General features: G+C 37.5%; 1 protein-coding gene across 5 annotated transcripts in view; it reads right to left on the reverse strand.

Moving 5' to 3' along the window:
• The window catches only part of LOC139971842 (uncharacterized), a 47196-nt gene that overhangs the window by 8890 nt on the left and 15509 nt on the right, over window positions 1-22797 (reverse strand). For 4 of the 5 annotated variants that reach the window (XR_011794511.1, XR_011794510.1, XR_011794509.1 and 1 more), the window contains exon 4: window positions 21924-22010. Coding sequence is in view for 2 of the 5 variants with exons in the window: in XM_071978612.1 (XP_071834713.1) it covers window positions 21925-22010 (86 nt within the window). In the remaining 3 variants the exon portion in view is untranslated. Of the gene's footprint in view, window positions 1-14154; window positions 15381-21923; window positions 22011-22797 lie in introns of those variants that run through there. The other variant, XM_071978614.1, reaches the window with a different exon arrangement.

The following is a 22797-nucleotide window of genomic DNA, read 5'->3' on the forward strand; positions in this document are numbered from 1 at the left end:
TAGGATGTCATACTAGACTTACCGTTCATCCTCCTCCATCAGTCATATTATACATACATACAACATATCGTCTATACTATAGGATGTCATACTAGACTTACCGTCCATCCTCCTCCATCAGTCATACTATACATATACAACATATCGTCTATACTGTTGGATGTCATACTAGACTTACCGTCCATCCTCCTCCATCAGTCATTTTATACATACATACAACATATCGTCTATACTATAGGATGTCATACTAGACTTACCGTTCATCCTCCTCCATCAGTCATATTATACATACATACAACATATCGTCTATACTATAGGATGTCATCCTAGACTTACCGTTCATCCTCCTCCATCAGTCATATTATACATACATACAACATATCGTCTATACTATAGGATGTCATACTAGACTTACCGTCCATCCTCCTCCATCAGTCATATTATACATATACAACATATCGTCTATACTGTTGGATGTCATACTAGACTTACCGTCCATCCTCCTCCATCAGTCATATTATACATACATACAACATATCGTCTATACTATAGGATGTCATACTAGACTTACCGTTCATCCTCCTCCATCAGTCATATTATACATACATACAACATATCGTCTATACTATAGGATGTCATACTAGACTTACCGTCCATCCTCCTCCATCAGTCATACTATACATATACAACATATCGTCTATACTGTTGGATGTCATACTAGACTTACCGTCCATCCTCCTCCATCAGTCATATTATACATACATACAACATATCGTCTATACTATAGGATGTCATACTAGACTTACCGTCCATCCTCCTCCATCAGTCATACTATACATATACAACATATCGTCTATACTATAGGATGTCATCCTAGACTTACCGTCCATCCTCCTCCATCAGTCATATTATACATACATACAACATATCGTCTATACTATAGGATGTCATACTAGACTTACCGTTCATCCTCCTCCATCAGTCATATTATACATACATACAACATATCGTCTATACTATAGGATGTCATACTAGACTTACCGTCCATCCTCCTCCATCAGTCATACTATACATATACAACATATCGTCTATACTGTTGGATGTCATACTAGACTTACCGTCCATCCTCCTCCATCAGTCATATTATACATACATACAACATATCGTCTATACTATAGGATTTCATACTAGACTTACCGTTCATCCTCCTCCATCAGTCATATTATACATACATACAACATATCGTCTATACTATAGGATGTCATACTAGACTTACCGTTCATCCTCCTCCATCAGTCATATTATACATACATACAACATATCGTCTATACTATAGGATGTCATACTAGACTTACCGTCCATCCTCCTCCATCAGTCATACTATACATATACAACATATCGTCTATACTGTTGGATGTCATACTAGACTTACCGTCCATCCTCCTCCATCAGTCATATTATACATACATACAACATATCGTCTATACTATAGGATGTCATACTAGACTTACCGTTCATCCTCTTCCATCAGTCATATTATACATATACAACATATCGTCTATACTATAGGATGTTATACTAGACTTACCGTCCATGGAGCTCCATCAGTCATATTATACATACATACAACATATCGTCTATACTGTTGGATGTCATACTAGACTTACCGTCCATCCTCCTCCATCAGTCATATTATACATATACAACATATCGTCTATACTATAGGATGTCATACTAGACTTACCGTCCATGGAGCTCCATCAGTCATATTATACATACATACAACATATCGTCTATACTGTTGGATGTCATACTAGACTTACCGTCCATCCTCCTCCATCAGTCATACTATACATATACAACATATCGTCTATACTGTTGGATGTCACACTAGACTTACCGTGCATCCTCCTCCATCAGTCATATTATACATACATACAACATATCGTCTATACTATAGGATGTCATACTAGACTTACCGTCCATCCTCCTCCATCAGTCATATTATACATACATACAACATATCGTCTATACTATAGGATGTCATCCTAGACTTACCGTTCATCCTCCTCCATCAGTCATATTATACATACATACAACATATCGTCTATACTATAGGATGTCATACTAGACTTACCGTTCATCCTCCTCCATCAGTCATATTATACATACATACAACATATCGTCTATACTATAGGATGTCATACTAGACTTACCGTCCATCCTCCTCCATCAGTCGTACTATACATATACAACATATCGTCTATACTGTTGGATGTCATACTAGACTTACCGTCCATCCTCCTCCATCAGTCATATTATACATACATACAACATATCGTCTATACTATAGGATGTCATACTAGACTTACCGTTCATCCTCCTCCATCAGTCATATTATACATATACAACATATCGTCTATACTATAGGATGTCATCCTAGACTTACCGTCCATCCTCCTCCATCAGTCATATCATACATACATACAACATATCGTCTATACTATAGGATGTCATACTAGACTTACCGTTCATCCTCTTCCATCAGTCATATTATACATATACAACATATCGTCTATACTATAGGATGTTATACTAGACTTACCGTCCATGGAGCTCCATCAGTCATATTATACATACATACAACATATCGTCTATACTGTTGGATGTCATACTAGACTTACCGTCCATCCTCCTCCATCAGTCATATTATACATATACAACATATCGTCTATACTATAGGATGTTATACTAGACTTACCGTCCATGGAGCTCCATCAGTCATATTATACATACATACAACATATCGTCTATACTGTTGGATGTCATACTAGACTTACCGTCCATCCTCCTCCATCAGTCATATTATACATACATACAACATATCGTCTATACTATAGGATGTCATACTAGACTTACCGTCCATCCTCCTCCATCAGTCATATTATACATACATACACATATCGTCTATACTGTTGGATGTCATACTAGACTTACCGCCCATCCTCCTCCATCAGTCATATTATACATATACAACATATCGTCTATACTATAGGATGTCATACAATACTTATTGTCCATCCTCCTCCGTCACTCATATTATACATGTGGGCAGTTCCGTAAACTAGTTCCGTGATCAGAAAAATGGTTAATTTTTATTTTTTTAAAAATCGATTAACTTTAGTTATGGAGCCTACTGGCATGTCTGCGTAGCACCACATTAAGGTAGAAAGGTTCCTGTTTCACGTGGTATACCTCTACCATCGGTAACAAAAATGATTTCTTGACCAAAAGTGGCCTTAAAGTGTTAACCCCGATACGGACATCTCTAAACGCGCTGTATAGGCCTATACGTAATGTGTAACGATCAGAAAACTGTTAAATTTTTATTTTTCTCCAAAATCGATTAACTTTAATTATGGAGCCTACTGGCAAGTCCGGTTAGCATCACATTAAAGTAGAAAGGTTCATCTTTCACGTGGTATACCTCTACTATCGGTAACAAAAATGATTTCTTGACCAAAAGTGGCCTTAAAGTTTTAACCCCGATACGGACATCTCAAAACGCGCTGTATATACGTATAGTGTGTAATGATCAGAAAAATGGTTAATTTTTATTTTTTTCAGAATCGATTAACTTTAGTTATGGAGCCTACTAGGATGTCCGGTTAGCACCATATTAAAGTAGAAAGGTTCCTTTTTCACGTGGTATGCCTCTTTTATCGGTAACAAATATGATTTCTTGACCAAAAGTGACCTTAAAGTTTTAACCCCGATACAGACCCTTCTCTAAACGCGCTGTATATACGTAATGTGTAATGATCAGAAAAATGGTTAATTTTTTTTTTAATAATCGATTAACTTTAGTTATTGAGCTTACTGGCATGTCCGGTTAGCATCACATATAAGTAGACAGGTTCATCTTTCACGTGGTATACCTCTACTGTCGGTAACAAAAATGATTTCTTGACCAAAAATGGCCTTAAAGTTTAACCCCGATACGGATATCTCTAAACGCGCTCTATATACGAAATGTGTAATGATCAGAAAAGTGGTTAGTTTTTATTTTTTTTCAAAATCGATTAACTTTAGTTATGGAGCCTACTGGCATGTCCGGTTAGCATCACATATAAGTAGACAGGTTCATCTTTCACGTGGTATACCTCTACTATCGGTAACAAAAATGATTTCTTGACCAAAAGTGGCCTTAAAGTTTTAACCCTGAAACGGACATCTCTAACACGCTGTATATACGTAATATGTAATGATCAGAAAACTGTTTTATTTTTTTTTTTTACCAAAAGTGGCCTTGAAGTTTCTATCAGTAACAAAGCCGATTTTTTATCCATCTTTAAAATATATCGGTAACAACACTCTGAATTATGATTGTTGTATGTCATCCTTTCAATATTCCTTATTTTTATTCCACCTCTACAGTGTATACTTTGCAATATACCAGTCTTATGAGAGGCTCCAAGAAGAAAAGATATGTCATGAAATCGAAAGGGGAAAAACCCAGGAAAGTGAACCGTTTTGAGTGGGGTTTACACTCAAAAGTGGAAAACTGACAACATTTTAATATTTCATGTTTTAATTGTTATAAAATATTGAAAAGAATCCGAATTCTTGCAATAAACGTAGTCATTGTGTGAATACAAACCACCGATTTGTTTTCTTATTTGATTGTCATTGTTCTCTCCTGTTCTAATGTTAATGAATCGTGTAATTTTACAGAAAATTAATGTAGACAGTTTCCTTAGCTCAATCTTGCTGGTCGATGTTTTTCAATAATGAACTTTCCCTGTTCGGCTGTAGAAAATTACCTGAAAGAATGGAAAATGTCATTAGAGACATTTCTACTTTGCAATATAGTTTTAGCTGTTTCGGTTTATAAAAGAAGTCTGTAATCTAACAAACGACCTGTTCCTATAACAAAATATTGTAATCTAACAAGCGACCTGGTCTTAAAACAAAATATTGTATCTGATGAACGGAAATTGTTCACTAACAGTACACGTTGGCAGGCAGAGTCCACGCTCTCTGTTATTAGCTTATATTTCAAGACTCTGACATTTGGTGGTTTAAAATTACTTTGTTCATGTTAATGAGAAGGTCTGGTTGGTACTACAGTAATAACAAATACTCTTACGCCTGATATCGCTCTATTTTCGAAACAAAACAAAACATCGTAAAAAACCCATACAGGTCTACCGGTAAATTATATAAATACCAAAATTACTCCCAAACATGAAGTAGGCATAGTTTGGAGTTTACGTATACTATGCCTTTTGCATTCTATTCTATAAGAAGACCTAAACATGTTTATCATTTACCACTTACACTAATACATGTGATGAAACTAAAATCATTCTTTTTCCCGCCATAATTTAACAACCTTGAAAGTCCGCAGCATACACTACAGAATGCCATATGTATCAAAAATGTCCAAAACTATATAAGCATGTCCAAAATAATATAAGCATGTCCAAAAAAATATAAGCATGTCCAAAAAAATATAAGCATGTCCAAATTTATATAAACATATCGAAACTAATATAAGTATGTCCAAAAATAATATGAGCATGCCCAAAATAATATGAGAGTGTCGAAAAATTATATGAACATGTCGAATGATACTGCTAACTTCAACTTTATAGTGAACATTTTGGCATTTGAATTCACGCCATCTGTTGCAAAATATCCAAAAAAATATAAACATGTCCAAATTTATATAAACATGTCGAAACCAATATGAGTATGTCCAAAAATAATAAGAGCATGTCCAAAATAATATAAGAGTGTCGAAAGACTATATGAGCATGTCCAAAATATAAAATAAGTGTTGAAAAATAATACAAAAGTCTCGAGCGTAACTGCTCGATTCAACTTTGTAATGAACAGTCAGGCGTTTGAATTTACGCCAAATGTTCCAAATATCAAACTTTTTATTTTGGTATGCTGAAAACAAATACACCATATCCAGCGTAACGTAAGACGATATACAGTTCATCCATTACCGTATTAGTGTGTGTGTTTATATTTTAATGATATTTCGATCAAGAACGATTTTATTTTCGAGGAAATATTAGTTGAGTTGTTTCGTAGCGCAAGTGGTCAAACGGGCCCCAAGGTGCTCTAACTATCAGTGAGTTTAATACGAAGAACCACTGTGTCCAACACTCCACGCGGTTTAATCAATAATATGTAGTTGGCGGGTTCTTTCCACGTTTCCATCTTGAAATTTAGTTAGAAGGTGAGAGTGAGGATTAAACGTTGAATACCCTAACCTAGGCTTACTGTTTTTTAATTCTGGGCTAGTGTCCTACTAGGCTACTTCGCCTGGTAACCGTAATTAAGTGTCACAATTCTCCGTTAAAAAGGTTACACAGTATAGTAGTTCATTTTCACTGTCAACGTACGCATGTGTGATAACTACTGTACTTGTTAGAACGTTGTTAGCGCATGTGCATGTTGTACGTACTTTCGCACGTGAACTTCTTTGCCTTTCGCATCAATATATGAATAATCTCAGCACCTCTAGGCAGGGCGAAACCACTCACATTACGAAGGGATCTGAAAAGGAAAAATGTTAGGTGATGGTCTTGTTTTTACATATTTTGAATTATTTGCGTCACAAAAACAGAAGACTGTTTAATATTATAATGTCGCAATGATAAATATTGTGTCAGTTGATACAGATTAACTCCAAAGAAGGTATTGTTAGCTGAATTTTTTTTTTCGACATACCAATATAAAAGTTCGATATTTGGAACACATGGCGTGACTTCAAACGCCAAAATGTTCACAACAAAGTTTAAGTTAGCAGTTACACTCGAGACTTTTCTATTATTTTTCGACACTCTCATATTATTTTGGGCGTGCTCATATTATATTTGGACATACTTATATGTGTTTGGATATGCGCATATTATTTTGGACATGCTCATATTAGTATGGACATGTCTATATAAATTTGGACATGCTCATATTAGTTTGGACATGCTTATATTATTTTGGATATTTTGCAACATATGGCGTAACTTAAAACGCCAAAATGTTCAATACAAAATTGAATTAAGCAGTTATATTTGTACCTCTTGTATTATTTTTCGACACTCTTTTAATATTTTGGACATGCTCATATAGTCTTTCGACACTCTCATATTATTTTGGACATGCTCTTATTATTTTTGGACATACTCATATTAGTTTCGACATGTTTATATAAATTTGGACATGCTTATATTATTTTGGACATGCTTATATTTTTTTGGACATTTTTGAAACATATGGCATTCCGTAATACACAGTAATGCAATCGTATACAAGATTGTATTTTTGTAACTTGAAGATTCCCCCCAAAAAGTGTTTGTCCTTCCGGTATCAACATAAATCATGAGAGCCAGCTGACTAGTGAATGAACGTGAAGGCAAACGTGAAAACTCACTTCATCGATCACTTCAGCGCTATACATAGCCTAGCATACTTCAAATATTAATGTGGCTGTTCAGCGTCCGATGAAACAACTTAACTAAATTATAGGTAAGTCAAATACGTATTTGTAGCAATTTGTATGTCACATTCTAAAAGAGTTGTAACCTTTTACATTTCAAACATACAACGATTAGGGTGAGTGGGTAAAGATAAGGAAAGCGAGAGGCGGAGAGAAGGGGTGGGGTCAAACCCATTCAATGTGTGGAGGAATGGGTGTGTCTGTGGATGGGTGCACGTGGCCAATGTTATGCCAGAAACACATTTTAGTAGATTTGTATTAACATGGTATTAGCGACTTAGCTACCCCGCCCCGTATACACGTTTCAACTCACTTGTAATTTAGCCTTAAAATATAGATAGACGCACAAATATCACCATCCTTTAGTGTGATATAGTGGTGTGTGCCATAGTCGTTAAGTGTAAGTTAAATGATGTAAGATAATTGCGGTCAAACTTTGGTCGAAATGTAATGTTCTCACTAAGGGGAAGGAGTGTGGTGGATTTGAATTAACATGCTATTAGCGACTGGCACTGCAAGTATGGTCCCATCTAGTCTAGTCACACCTTAAACGATATGACAAATTTCGTCTAACTTACTTGAAGTATATATTGATGGGAAGGTGCTCTAGGGCAGAAGTGTAGCTAATGGGTGGCCTAGGGTGGGATGTTTGGGGTGGGGCAACCGTACAAACATTTTCGACCGGGTACCCTTGGTCACCACAAAAATGGAGAGCATATTTCGAGACCGAATGAAGATTCTTTATCAGAATAGCCTGTCGCATATACTCAAACGAAGCAATTGATGAAATTAACAACCGTAAACCCGTATTTCTTACATCATACTGACTCAATCTAATACATTATGTTCCAACTTAAAAGATGGCAAGGACTCACCAGGGGTTACGTGTTCATTCCTCTCGATTTCAGTCATGCAAGGGGAGCGTATAGGCTCAACTTCGTGCTGGCGGGAGTGGGACTGGCAGAATGGAACAGATAGCTCGATGGGATGTGGAGCTAGATTGCGTCCACGAAAATGGCCAAAAGGGATCAGCGGCAAGCAGAATTCTTCTCGTCTCTATTTTCCCCATGAAAACGAAAAAAAAGACCGGTAAGAGTGAAAATTCTATTTTATTTTCAGACACATTGTAATAGCAATTCCAGCCATAAAGTTCATTTGATAAAAACAGACCAAAGAAAAAGACCTTACAACCAAGAAAAAGACCTTATAACCAGACACCGGTGGTAAAGTAACTTTGAAACATGCTATTTAAAGCACTGCTATCTACCAAAAGTAAAATAGATTATCTGAACCTAACCATCAAGTATCTTATATTTAAATGACCATATTTTAATAATAATTTCGGTGGGGTAGGAGTGGACCCTTGTTGACCCCCCTGGCCACGGGGGGGGGGGTCTAGAGGCAGTATCAATCGGGGGTTGTGAAATGAAACCCCAATTGCGAAAGATTTAACCTCCATACCGGGAGTGATCCTCGGGCATTTCATTAAAGTTTAATATATTCTACACGGCAACTACTATATATGTTCTCTGTACCTAAAAAATGTTTGCATTATGCAAAATTTCCCTTTTAACATAACAAGAAATTGAGTGAATGGGGCTACGTTCAGACTAGGGTGTCCTACTGGGAACGGCAGTTTCAATAATGATACGTTTTTACATGCACACAAGAAGGGTATCCCTGTGGTTCATACCCCTATTCCCCTCCTCAACTTGATTTTAAATTCGTGATATGGCAATCGTGACGACCAATGCTGGTGGTGCATGCAATCGGCGTGAAATGAAATAAACAACCGCCGTCAAGATATTACATGACATGTTGAGATGTTGATGGAACATTGAATCTGTCATTGCGTTATCAAATCAACATTGTGGATTATTTTGTAATTTATTAGATTTCCTACCTCTTTGGAGATTCCCAGTTAAGGAGCCTCGTCGACGGGAATCTTATAGAATATGGATGTTTGCCGCTTGCAATGGGAGTGAATTGCACTCCAGGAGGAAGATGCTGCCATGTCAGAGACGAAATGGTATCCTTCACACCTCCAAAATCACCAGATATAGTAATACTCATGGCCGGCACAAACAACATCCATAAGAGGTTTGGATGTAGGTAAAAATATACGACATTCGCTGAGGCCATGGAAGAGTTTCAGCAGCTCATCGCTGCTGGATGTGAAATGTTCCCTTCCACAAAGGTAAAACACTAAAACACATAAATATATGGGCTTACATGTAAGTAGCGGAGTAATAGTAGCAACTAGCAGAGTACTATGGGTGATAATACAAATTCAATGTGTAACATGAACCCTTGAGAAGTATCGCAATAAGTGTTACTTTTAATCCCGATAACAGCCGAACAGAGTTTTTCTGAAGTTGAATTAAAATTAGTGAGGTAAAGTTAAGGTAAGTTACCATATGATATTTAGACTAAAAAAATAATAAGCTTTGAAGGTAGTAAATAAACATATCTATCAACGGAAGATAGGATTTTAAAATAAACATGCGCGATTTTGCATAGAAATCCAAAGAATGTTTTCAAGAATGTCATGCAGTAACATCTTCCCTTCTTCTACGACCAAATAACCCTAGTAGCACTATTCTGTAAAGATCACTATGAGGTCGTTCGGACCGGCTGAGACCCCCAATTTATGATATGGAGCTAGGGGACCCTTCCCCATAGACCTTTCTCATAGGTCTTCCTCACCCTATACCTTCAGACATCAAATCCCGCCAATGTCCAAAGTCAGGGAGAAATGCCATTAGATGAAAGAGTACACGCGGGTTCGAAGATTAATAACGACATACATTCATCAAAAAGTTTAAAATTGCTTCAGTACATTTATGCAAAGACTAAATACTTTTATTATTTTACAAATTTTTGTTTCCTTTTAGATAGCTGCTGTTAGTATTATACCACGATTAGACAGAGAGCTAGTTAAAGACGACATAAACCACATAAAAGAAACGGCTCACCCAACAAACATACACCAAAGGCAATGGAATGAATTAAACACTTCTTATTCAGCTAAACCGTTTGACATCACACATGAAAAGAAAACGGACCAGAGCAATAACAGTGACCACGTTTTACAAACAAACCAAAAACACTTCCCAATGGTTGGTAACGACACCGTGGAAACAGAAAATTTAGCTATACCGTTTGACATCAGACATGAAAAGAAAACGGACCAGAGCAATAACAGTGAACACGTTTTACAAACAAACCAAAAACACGTCTCAATGGTTGGTAACGACCCCGTGGAAACAGAAAATTCAGATACACCTAGTGATTTTGGACACGAGCCTACCATCAACCAGATTCATAACATTGAACAAGTCTTACATGCCCATGAAACAGATACAACGCTAGATGTACACGACTGCGACGACAGAAATGACGCAATAACAAAAAGTACTCACATGGCCCTTAAATATAAAGATGTAGTAATACACGAACATAAAAGTAAATTTTTGACAGCCCATAAAGTCCCCAAAATGACGACATTTCAATTTCCTAAGGTTATATGGCATCAACTAATACGAACAAAAAAAGGAAGATGTCTTGGTAGCGGAGAATGGGAATCTGCTTTTATGGAGAGATTAAAACAATCCAATCCTTATTGTGCCATTATGTTTAAATGGCACAAGGTGTCGACAGCTCGTGTAAGGCATTGCAAAGGGCCACTCTTTTCTGCAGTTTGCAAGTGTGCCTTTATAGACTGTAGTATATCTGTGAGACTTATTTTAAAGCAAAACTTTACATGTAACGTATGCAATGGGTGAACTATTTAGTAGACCCCACAAAATTTTGATTGTCGTAATAGAGGGCGCAAGGACAGTTTCTGTTACAACTCGTTGCTGTCCGATCAATCATAACGATCAGCGTACTTGTTTCTCTTCCCCCTTTATAGGTGAGTACAAGGGCGTAGGAACCGTGGGGGCTGGGGGGTGCCAGCCCCCCCAGTGAAAAATATGGGGGGCGGAAGTATCGTTCCGCCCCCGCTCCGCAAGTCAGAAAACCCCTTTTTCATTTCCAAATGAGAAAAAAATCTCATTTGAAGCACCAACTTGCATCTAAGGCCAGATGAAAATGCAAAATTCTTTACAAAATGGAGTGGGTGTTGAAGTGTGCTATATTGCACCAAATTGCATCTGAGGCCACCTGGAAATGCAAAAAAAATCAAAAAAATCCAAAGGGGAGGGGGACCCCTCCACTTAGACACCTCCCCCAGGCCGGCCATCAGTCTTCAGCCCCCCACTCAAAAGTACCTTCCTACGCCACTGGGTGAGTAGATGCATAAATTAGACTTATATTACCTGCTTAACTGATTCACATGTGTATTATATATTATTCTAAATGAGTACCAGTAGTTTGGTAGCAGGATGTCAGATTTCACCGAGCTATCGGACTAAAATATGATAAAATAATAACATTAGCCTAAGGTTATCTATGTATGTTAGGATGGCACACAACGTAGTCGTCATGGCCATCATTTAGTGCAAAAGGCGACACATTCGTCACCGTAATTCATTCATTTTTAGTATGTCGTGTGTATTGAGATGTCATTTCTAGTGTTTTATGAAGCATCAAGCATTTTTACGGTGCCATTATTAGCCATTTATAACTTGGATGAGTCCACTTAGTGTGAATTTGGTAAATGCATTCCTAAGCTTTTGAGTGTCACGCAACTAGGAAATGCTGGGCGTGTACACAGTGTTCTTATAGACCTGGGCATGGGAATTACTCCAGGGACCGACTCAAAAGCTGAGGAGCTTTGTGTATGTACAGTACACACATTATTCGGGATCAGGGACCATCTCAACAGTTGTTTATATTCAGTAATTCAGTATTCACTCATCAATGATTCTTCAGGGATCAGCTGAACAACTGTAGTCATATTTTTGTGTGCATGAAGTGTACACATGGATGATATTCCAGGGATCATCTTGACAATTATATCATCAGTCATTTATTCATTTTCGTATATAGTTGCATATTAATAATAATAAGTTAAATTTAATTGTTTTGAGAGTTACGAGCATGTGGCTTGTAAAGCAGTTCAATACAACTCGTTGCTGTCCGATCAATCATAACGATCAGCGTTCTTGTTTCTCTTCGCCCCTTTATAGCCGGATGAGCCGCCTGGCCCCTCATTACCCCAGCCCCACCGAACACCTCTGGGCATGCAACATTTATATTACACCGGTAAAATGAGACACGGGGAAAATGAATTACATGCCAGACCAATCAGAGGCCCAGATCGCCGAGACTACCGTAGTTTATTTTAACTAGGAGTCAAAACCTTACAAACTTCACATAAACCGTCTCGATACAATGGAACAAAAGGTGTACGAGTCTGGCAATAGGGACTCGTCTGGTCAGTCTGAGCACGTGTTTCAGAAAATATCAAGTGAGACAAACACTCAACGACGACTTGATATTGACGAGCTCCGTAGCCTGCAGTGCCTTCGACGGAGGCAAATTTTGACATCACCCCCAGAATATAGAATCAAAGGTTTTATACATCAAATTTCCTCGGAACCCTTTTACACAATGTTTTACTGAGGCAGGTGTTCGAATGTGGCATGATCTGTGCTCACGTGACACAGTATTTTGGGATGCCATCGGAGGCTGCGTTAATTCTTCGTTAGCATCAAGCAGAGTGTTGTACTATGAACTGTGCGTTAGAAGTATAAAGCCTAGAAGAACTACTCTTCCAGTTAGTATTTTAGTTTCATGCAGTCATAGTCTCCCGACAATCATCAATTGGTTAAATGTTTTCAGGTATCACGAGAAACATTTATACGGCCATTCAAATATTGCACGTCCACGACAAATAAATCAGTAGTGACAGAGCCTGGGTGTTTTTACTGGCAGCTCTAAATGTTTTTAATCAAGAGTCGCTTGCTGATTTTTACAACAGAGCATGGAAAATTGTTTGCGGCAAGGCAACTAATGCAGACAAGAAAATGACCATACCACATGCATGCTGTAGTCACTTCATGAAAAATGCTAAGGATTTATGTAAACAACATTACAAGGGTAAATATAGATTTGGGATGTACTGTATAAGTATGTTGTTAAATGCAAATACCATTGCTGAATTTGCCCTCATTTTATACAGTTTAGCCGTTGTATTACAACACATAGACTTGTCGCCAAGGGTTAATAAGTCTTCCGATTACCTTTCACATAAAATTTCTATGATTGGCAAAGATAATGATTTCAGTGATGATCAGGTTGATTTCTTGGACTCGTACAACGAGGATGTGATTGAAAATGACTATTTTGGTGATTTCACAGAGGAAGATTATTTAACCAGAGCAAAATCACCCTTTGCGTCATTTTTTCGTGATGTTATAAATAATGCGTCAGTTAATGATATACAAGAACAAATGTATGATCCTAATCCATTTTACTCTCCTATACTTATAAAAGAATTGGAGACTGTTTTATTACCGTCAGCTGCTTTTTGGTCTGGGTTACTTCTCGGTGACTTGAACCGACATACTAATATAGATGTAGATTATCAGAAACGTTCGTAAAGTTTCGGTACCACGAACAATTGGTCATGCTGAATCGAGAATGAAAGTTCTTAAATCTAATCAGCTGAGTGATCGCAACATGAAAATAATTGATGAATTTCTTTCTGTTTATTACCAAGACTTGATTGGAATACAGAGACGATACAGTAATCAGATGATAAGTTCATACAAAACTAAGAGAAAACATAACACAAAGACAGTCGAAGAGTCATGGCAGAAGAACCATCGTCATACACAAGAAGGGGTATTTCAAAAGGCCCCTCGATATAACCCTGTTTCGATATGTAACAAAACAAGCAAGGGAAACGACAAAAAGGTTAATTTAGACAACCATGTAAAACAGTTTATTGACGGACACTGTAATGCAAGTACAATTGAAAATGCATTAAATAACTGCTGGTTTAATTCAACTATCCAATGCTTTGCACGTCTGTCTTGTATACGTCGTTTGCTAAGTAAGAATACAAATTTGTCTTTCTTAAAACAATTGTTCACAAATGAGATGTCCATAGTTTTACTCGAGTTTTGTAAAGTTCTAATCAATAATAAACACGCAATCATTGAAATGGGTCAGATCAAATCACTTCTGGTAATGATTTGTATTGAAAGTAAATTTAAGCTAGGATCTGAAAATGATACGGGAGAATTCTTCCAGTTGGCATTGGTACCTGTGCTGAAATGCCTCAATGCTGTTAGCACAGTATGTATGAAATAAATAAAATATAAAAGTTGTGGTTCGTCACGTAAATCATTTCACAAGAAAACTGTTTATTTGTTAATGTATCAGAAGAGATGGAAATATCACATATTTTGTCGGTGGAGGATCTGTTGCAGAGTTATTTTAAGGAGGAAAATGTTACTTCGATTTTTAATAACCGTCATTGCATGGTCCTTCCAACTGAAAACAATTTCAAATGTAAGTTTTCTCTGTACGAGGCGCCGGAGGTGCTGGTAATCATAACAAACAGGTACTTGGTGACAAACCAGAAAATACATAGACAGATTCAAATTCCAGAGTTTATTAATCTGGATTCAATTAAAAGCGGAAACAATGGTCAATATCAATTGCATTCAGTGATTCAGCATCATGGGGAATCATCTAAATCAGGGCATTTCACTTGTGTTGTTAAAGAAGGCGGCAGGTATGTTGTAATAGATGATTCTGTTTGTCGTATATATTCAGCACGTGAGACATCATCAAATGCATATATTATGTTCTATGAACTATGTGATTCATGTCAAAGTGTCAATCAAACTACGGTTAGTGAGAGTTACTCAGCAAAGATTCCTGTCCTGGTCCATCAGGATCCACTAGTACCCTATAAAAAATGATGAAAAATATGTTTCAAATATTTGTTTACACAAAACTGCAAACAAGTCGCGTAACGATAGGCCTACTATAGAAGATGACGAATGTGTTAATATGTATGTTACGGAAGTATCTCAAAACGAAAGCATCGTTCCAACGCTTAAATTTTGTTTTCGATCTATCACTGATTCGGCAACATGCAATGATGAAAACATGTCATTAGAGGATGTTGCAAATGTGCTTTCACATAAGTTCAGAAATTATATTACTGCTTACTCTCTCTCTCTAACACTGGGTGTTGCATTTGTAATACGTGTACATGTTTATTAACGAAATTGAAATATTGCATTGTTGTAGGTAACTTTTGTGATTCGTCAATGGTTCAGGAACATATTTTACGGATTGTAGACAAGGAAAAATGTAAACATCCGGAATATATTCAGAAGAGTTATCTTCTACTTTGTCCAGATTATATCCAAGTAGTTTACTCTTCTTCAGACTATAAGGTAGTGGCTGATAACTTTTACCTCCGGCAGGAAAATGTGATGGATAAACAAACAACATTTCAACGAGTGCAATATCGTATCATATTTGTTGCAAGCTATGATTTGATGACACGAAAGGTTTCATTTAATGAAACTTTTAGTAGAAATGTAGTGACTAGTAAGCGATTAATCTGTTGGTACAAACGCAATAAAAATATTCCTTGTTATATTGAGAAATTTAATTTGCGTGAATATTTAACAACATGCATTGAATTAGCAGGTGATTATATAAACTTTAGTGTGCTTACAGTAAAGCAGCTTACAAATGAAAGTTTATTGAAACAAGGGGAAGAACTGCTACTATCTCCTACATTATGGTTGTCTTGTAATGTCATCAATTCATACCTTACACTTTTATCTAAGAATTGCAAATCAAGAGCTCTTATTCTCCCACTGATATTCACCAACAAATGTCTGAAGAGGAGTTAACAATGAATAACTGCGTTAGAGCTTGTATAACGACCGGATTGCTGACAAACAATTTATACCAGCATTACGACATCATTTTATCCCCATATTGTGCAGATGAACAACATTGGGTATTATTCATTTACAAAGTGCCATCTACTTTGCATGTCGATGTATTAGACCCCATGGGTTGTGCTTTGCCAGTGAATACAGAACGTGCACTTGGTCGTTTCATGGTCATAATTGCCTGCCACCTTTTTGCGAGGAGTTTAAAACGACCACATTATTTTGATAGATCATATACTCTTCTGCATAAATGCTTTCAGTATCCAACTCAATTAGATGGGTGGAATTGTGGAGTTCATATCTGTATCGCCAGTAAATGCATACTTTTCAATAACGCATTTAATTTTAAAAATAACCAAACTTCCATGACAAACCTGAGAAGAATAATGTATAAAGAAATACAAGAGAATAGAGTGATTCTTTAAATATTATATGTGGATTATTTTGCTGGCAGTACCGATGTAAAAATTTTTCATAGACTGCAATTTCTTGCGTATCTAGTTGAATGCTGTTGATGAGAATAACACGGGAAAGGATAATATAGCACTACTCAGCAACCGATCAATATAAGTAACCTTAAAATTAATTTTCATCCAAATTGTTTTACATTGTCATTTCACTTGTCTGATAATTTTTATTATGTCTTAATTTTTGTTAGGACATTTTCTGTAACGTTGTATCTTGTGGAATGAAGATTAAGCAGTTGCCATTGCAATTGGTTTTATTATCAGTTTCCCGAATAATACAGCAAACGGACCAGGTAATAAGTATATTGTTCCATATATGATGGTTCATGTAGCATGTTTGATATAATGGAGTGTTTGTTGGTTAGCTGTGTGCATATACGCTTGCAAAGAGTTGAGTTGGGAGAGGAAGATTTCATCCTTCATATATTGATGTAACAGTATGTTAAATTCAGTAAAAGAAATGTGCACGTTCATTAGAGAGTATTGTTGAAATTATTAATGCAATATACCAAGAAACGCTAAACGTAATTCCCTTAACTTTAGAGAGGGTCAATAGTGAGTTAAGACTGACTTAAACAGTGGCGTAGCTAAGAATTTGTTTATGCGAGGGTGGTGGGTGGGGCTAAATCGCTTCATGAGTGTGGTGGGGGGGGGGGTGAGTTTTACCAACTACACTCTTTGTGAGGGCCAACTTGTGAGCTGTTCTTTTGAGATGTGGTGCTATAAAGTCTAAATTATGAAGTGTTTGCGTTTTATATGGAGTATAATTATTCCAATAGTGTGGGGAGTTTGGAGGGGTGTGGGTGCATGCCCTTGGCAACCGATCCCCATTGGAGATATGCTACTGGATGTAATTAAGTGTGAATATAGGGTTTGCCATGTCTCATAGAGAGTCTGTGTAACTTATTAGACGTTTTATTGTTGTGATAATATTACAAATTATACTTTTACAAAGAGGTAATGAGAAGAGAGATTAATATCGTCAGTCATTCTTTAGAACCTCAAGATCATAGGAATGCAAGATGATCGTATTAAAGTATCCGATCGTATGTTAAATGTACAATGTATTCCACACAGACTTCATGTTGGTTGTGGTCTTATGGTACGATGTGAAGGTTTTCTTGTCATGCTGCAAGAAGGTAAATAACTAACTTCTTTTGAAAGAAAATACAGTACGAAGAAAGTTTATCAATTTTGTTTGCTTACATATTTTGTCTATATAGTCTGATATTTCGGTACGGGTGGAGCACAGAAGATTTGCTACAAAGAGAAGCTAAGAAGCACAAATATTCAGTTTGTTCCGACAAGAAGGACAAAATTAAACCATAAACAAATACAATCGAGAAATCACTTTTGTTACCGATAGTAGAGGTATACCACGTAAAAGATGAACCAGTCTACTTTAATGTGATGCTATCCATAACTAAAGTTAATCGATTTTGAAGGGGAAAAAAATTGGGATCATTACACGTTACGTATATACAGCGCGTTTAGAGAAGGGTCTGTATCGGGGTTAAAACTTTAAGGTCACTTTTGGTCAAGAAATCATTTTTGTTACCGGTAGTAGAGGCATATCACGTGGAAGATGAACCGGTCTACTTTAATGTGGTGCTAACCAGACATGCCAGTAGGCTCCATAACTAAAGTTAATCGATTTTGAAGGGGAAAAAAATTAACCATTTTTCTGATCATTACACGTTACGTATATACAGCGCTTTTAGAGATGTCCGTATCGGGGTTAAAACTTTAAGGTCACTTTTGGTCAAGAAATCATTTTGTTACCGATAGTAGAGGTATACCACGTGAAAGATGAACCTGTCTACTTTAATGTGGTGCTAACCGGACATGCCAGTACCATAACTAAAGTTAATTGATTCTGTAAAAAATAAAAATTAAAGAGTTTTCTGATCATTACACATTACGTATATACAGTGCGTTTAGAGATGTCCGTATCGGGGTTAAAACTTGAAGGCCATTTTTGGTTAAGAAATCATTTCTGTTACCGGTAGTAGAGGTATATCACGTGAAAGATGAATCTGTCTTCTTTAATGTGATGTTAACCGGACATCCTAGTAGGCTCCATCACTAAAGTTAATCGATTTTGAAGGGGAAAAAGAAATCATTTTTTTGGATCATTTTGTTACCGATAGTAGAGATATACCACGTAAAAGAGGAAACTTTCTACTTTAATGTGGTGCTAACATCCTAGTAGGCTCCATAGATAAAATAAATTGATTTTGAAAAAAACCTTTCTTATTTATGCACTCATGGGCGGCGATCACGGGGGGGACGGGGGGGACATGTCCCCCCCAATATTTTAGGTGGGGGGGATATAATATCTAATATCCCCCCCAATATTTGGTGACATAGTTTTTTTTTAAGCATATGTTTTGTATTTTTTTATGATATCGCTAGTAATTTCAAAATAGAAAATGCTTAGATGCAACTTATAAGGCCTGGGAAGTGCCATTTCCAACGATCTGGGAGGCATTTTCGGCCAAAATTTTCTTTTGCGCTTCGCGCCAACTTATGGTGGCGCTACGCTTAGAAAGTCTGGGTACAAGCTTTGCCCCTCCCTTGGCAAATTCCTCGCAAGGCGCCTGTCTAACCGTTATTATTTATTTATTACTATATATGACCGAAAGTAGTTTTTACTCTTTTTTTCGAAATGAATAACTAGACGGACCGCATCCGTAATGAAATTTGGTTTGCCTCTTGTGTATGAGTATAAGTACGTACAATCATATATATGATCCACATCGATATGGGTTCACTGGGTTTCCAATTTGGCCTGTTTCCTACAAGATTTCTAACCGCAGGTGCGTAGCCAAGGGAGGGGGGCGAAAGGTGGAGACCGCCCCTCCCCCTCGAGCATATTTTTTGGGTATTTTATATGATATCGAAGTTTTATATATATAGTAGCCGTTATAAGAGTTTTTAATATTTGTACACCAATAATTTATCTGTGTCTGAATTTTCAAAAGTTCCTTGACCAACATTCTTAATCATACTTCCCTCTACTGTAATTTTGACCGGTTTGTTAGGGATTGAGGGGGGTTTTCTATATTGGTTGTCCATAGATGAAATTTTGTGCAACATTATGGGTATGTTTGAAGTGAATTTATTATTCAAATTCTGGACACATAATGGGCTTAAAACCTTGAAAAGTGGGGCTGACGGGTATTGTGGGGCGTTACGTAGAATTACCTACAAAAGCAATGATCCACTGGAGATGCAATGAGGTCGAACATGATGTGTGACTGGTGAAAACCTTGAAAAAAAGGTATGAATGGAAAAAAAAACTATTAGGAAAAACTTGGTTCTCAGGCAAAAGTGTACATCTGGTTGGTCATTTTCAAGCCCGAGAAGTGCCATTTCCGGTGATCTGGGGGGCTATCAAAACCAGAAATTTTCTTGTACGCTGCGCGCCAACCAATGGTGGCGCTCCGCTTTGATAGTAATTCGCCTGCATCCAAGCAAATGTCCCCCCCAATATTTGAAACAGATCGCCGCCCCTGTATGCACTAATTGAACAACACACTCGACCGCAGCGTCAGTTATAACAAACACACACGACCGCAGTTGTAGTACTGTGTGTCATGTCTTACTGTCCTTATTTTCTTAGTGGCTGCTGTTAGTGTCTGCTCTTAGTGGCTGCTACCTTCAATGAGGCCTGTAGTGTCTATCACTGCAACTACATATGTATAACACAGTAGGCGACTTAAGGGAACACAGGGAGTTAATTACCGTACACCAACAAAACAAGAGGGCTATCTACTGTCTTTGCGTGACGTTAGGGTGGTATGGTGATTACCAAGGGCGGCGGTTTGTTTCAAATATTGGGGGGGGGGGGGGACATCTGCTTGGGTGCAGGCGCGTAGCAACTACATCCCCATAATTGTTCGCGCGCTTCGTGATACTTTGTATATATACCAAATTTCATTACGGATGCGGTCCGTCTCATGGGCGCAGATCAGTCTTGGATAATGGTGGGGACGCGCATCTGTTCTCTGATACTATCTACGCGACCATTGGTTCGCGCGTAGCGTACAAGATTTTTTTTGCAAATATACCTCCCAGATCGCCGGAAATAAAACTTCCCAGACCCAATAATGCTCCAAAACCTCCTTAAATTTGAGATCTCATGGCTTAGAAACTTAAGTTGGGGGAAACACATGGGCGTCTGCAGAAAAAAAAAATCAGGGGACAAATAATCCAAGTAGACTTTTGTATACGATTGGTCTGGGTCCTCCCCCAGAAAACAATTATAGACTGCCGCAAGTGCCATTTCCTTCCAAAATTTAACAACTGTGGATAAATGTAATAAAGTGAGAACTGCTGAATGTCATTTTGCACAATGTTGGATCAAACTGCGCCAAAGTTCAATACAGGGAAATTAGCAATGCAGCGTTTGGGCAAGACAAATTGGTGGGACACGGTATATTATGTCCCCACCACAGAAAAAGTTGTAAAGAAAATAAGTAAAACCTACTCTCGGTGAAAGTCTGTGTCGTTTTTTGGTGATATTTAGTGACAAATCCTGACACGGTTAGACATGCGCGTAGCTAGGAATTTGCCAAGGGAGAGAGGGGTGAAGCTCACAGGCAAACTTTCTAAGCGTGGCCCCACTATGAGTTGGCGCCAAGCGTATACGGAAAATTTGGCCTAAAATGCCTCCCAGATCGCTGGAAATGGCACTTCCCAGGTCTTGAAAGTTGCATCAAAGCATTTTCTATTTTGAAATTCAGCGATATCATAAAAAAATATGCTCTTACAGACAAAAAAAAAACTATGCCACCAAATATGGGGGGGGGGGGGATAGTAGATAATATATCCCCACCTAAAATATTGGGGGGGGGGGACATGTCCCCCCGTTCCCCCATGATCGCCGCCCATGGTGATTACAGTGAACCAATGCATATAGCTCTGTATCTATAGGTCTAACAATACAGGCTAACCATATAGTTGACAATTTGGCAATGGTCGCAAAGAAAGAAGCTCAAGTGTACTTGTAAGCATGAATCCTTCCTTCTTCCCTTGCATACCTAACATCTACATTTACTGTACCTTAATTGTCAGTCGAGCCAGTTGTTTCACTGCTAGTAGTTTGCTCTGGGGTGGTCTCCACAGGTGTGCTTGAGTACAGACTGGTAGCTATCAGTAGGTCAAAATAAATGTGAAAGAAAATAAAATACTGATTAAGAGCTTTAAAAGTTGTTATTGGAAAGGTTTGAAAGAGCAGGTATATATGTATATATACCAGTACAGACAATGAACAGTTTTAACCAATTATGCAAAGTTATAAATGGAGAAATAATTTTGCATGACACATGTGACCTAGCTTAACGAGGACGTCTTCACGCATCGTTAATATATGTAGTTCAAATGCGCAGGGGTCAGTTGAAAGACTATATGGGTCTTTACCACTATTGAAAATTAGGTCATAACAGTGCAGTAGTGTTAGGTCATGTCGGTCAGTCGGGTCACGTTGTCAGTCGGGTCACGTCGGTCAGTGTGGTCATTGTCGGTCAGTCGGGTCACGTCGGTCAGTCGGGGCAGTGAGCAGCTAGCTTAAAGGATGGCTTTAGGTACAGAATTAATGTTGATATGTTGTACACTATTTAAAAATGTATATATCTCTATCAATCAAGGTTGTAATTCAATTGCACAGTGGTAATCATCTGAGTCTCATTAATTTAAGTAGCTGGACTATGTAGTCTAACATGCAGAGACCATTGTTAAGTCAGCTCATGTTGCGATGCAATACAAAAACGTGATAAAACACATGTACAATGTTGTGGCCTCTAATAATACGTAGTGTAACTAACAAGGAGTTAGAGTTTGTCATGGCAAAAATGGTGTTTAATAAAAACAACAAAGGATGCCATGCTGTTTTTATAAACACATTTCAGATCCAAACAGTGTAACAAAAATCAATAAA

Source organism: Apostichopus japonicus, chromosome 8 (assembly GCF_037975245.1).
Source record: "Apostichopus japonicus isolate 1M-3 chromosome 8, ASM3797524v1, whole genome shotgun sequence".
Lineage (NCBI taxonomy): Eukaryota > Metazoa > Echinodermata > Holothuroidea > Aspidochirotida > Stichopodidae > Apostichopus > Apostichopus japonicus.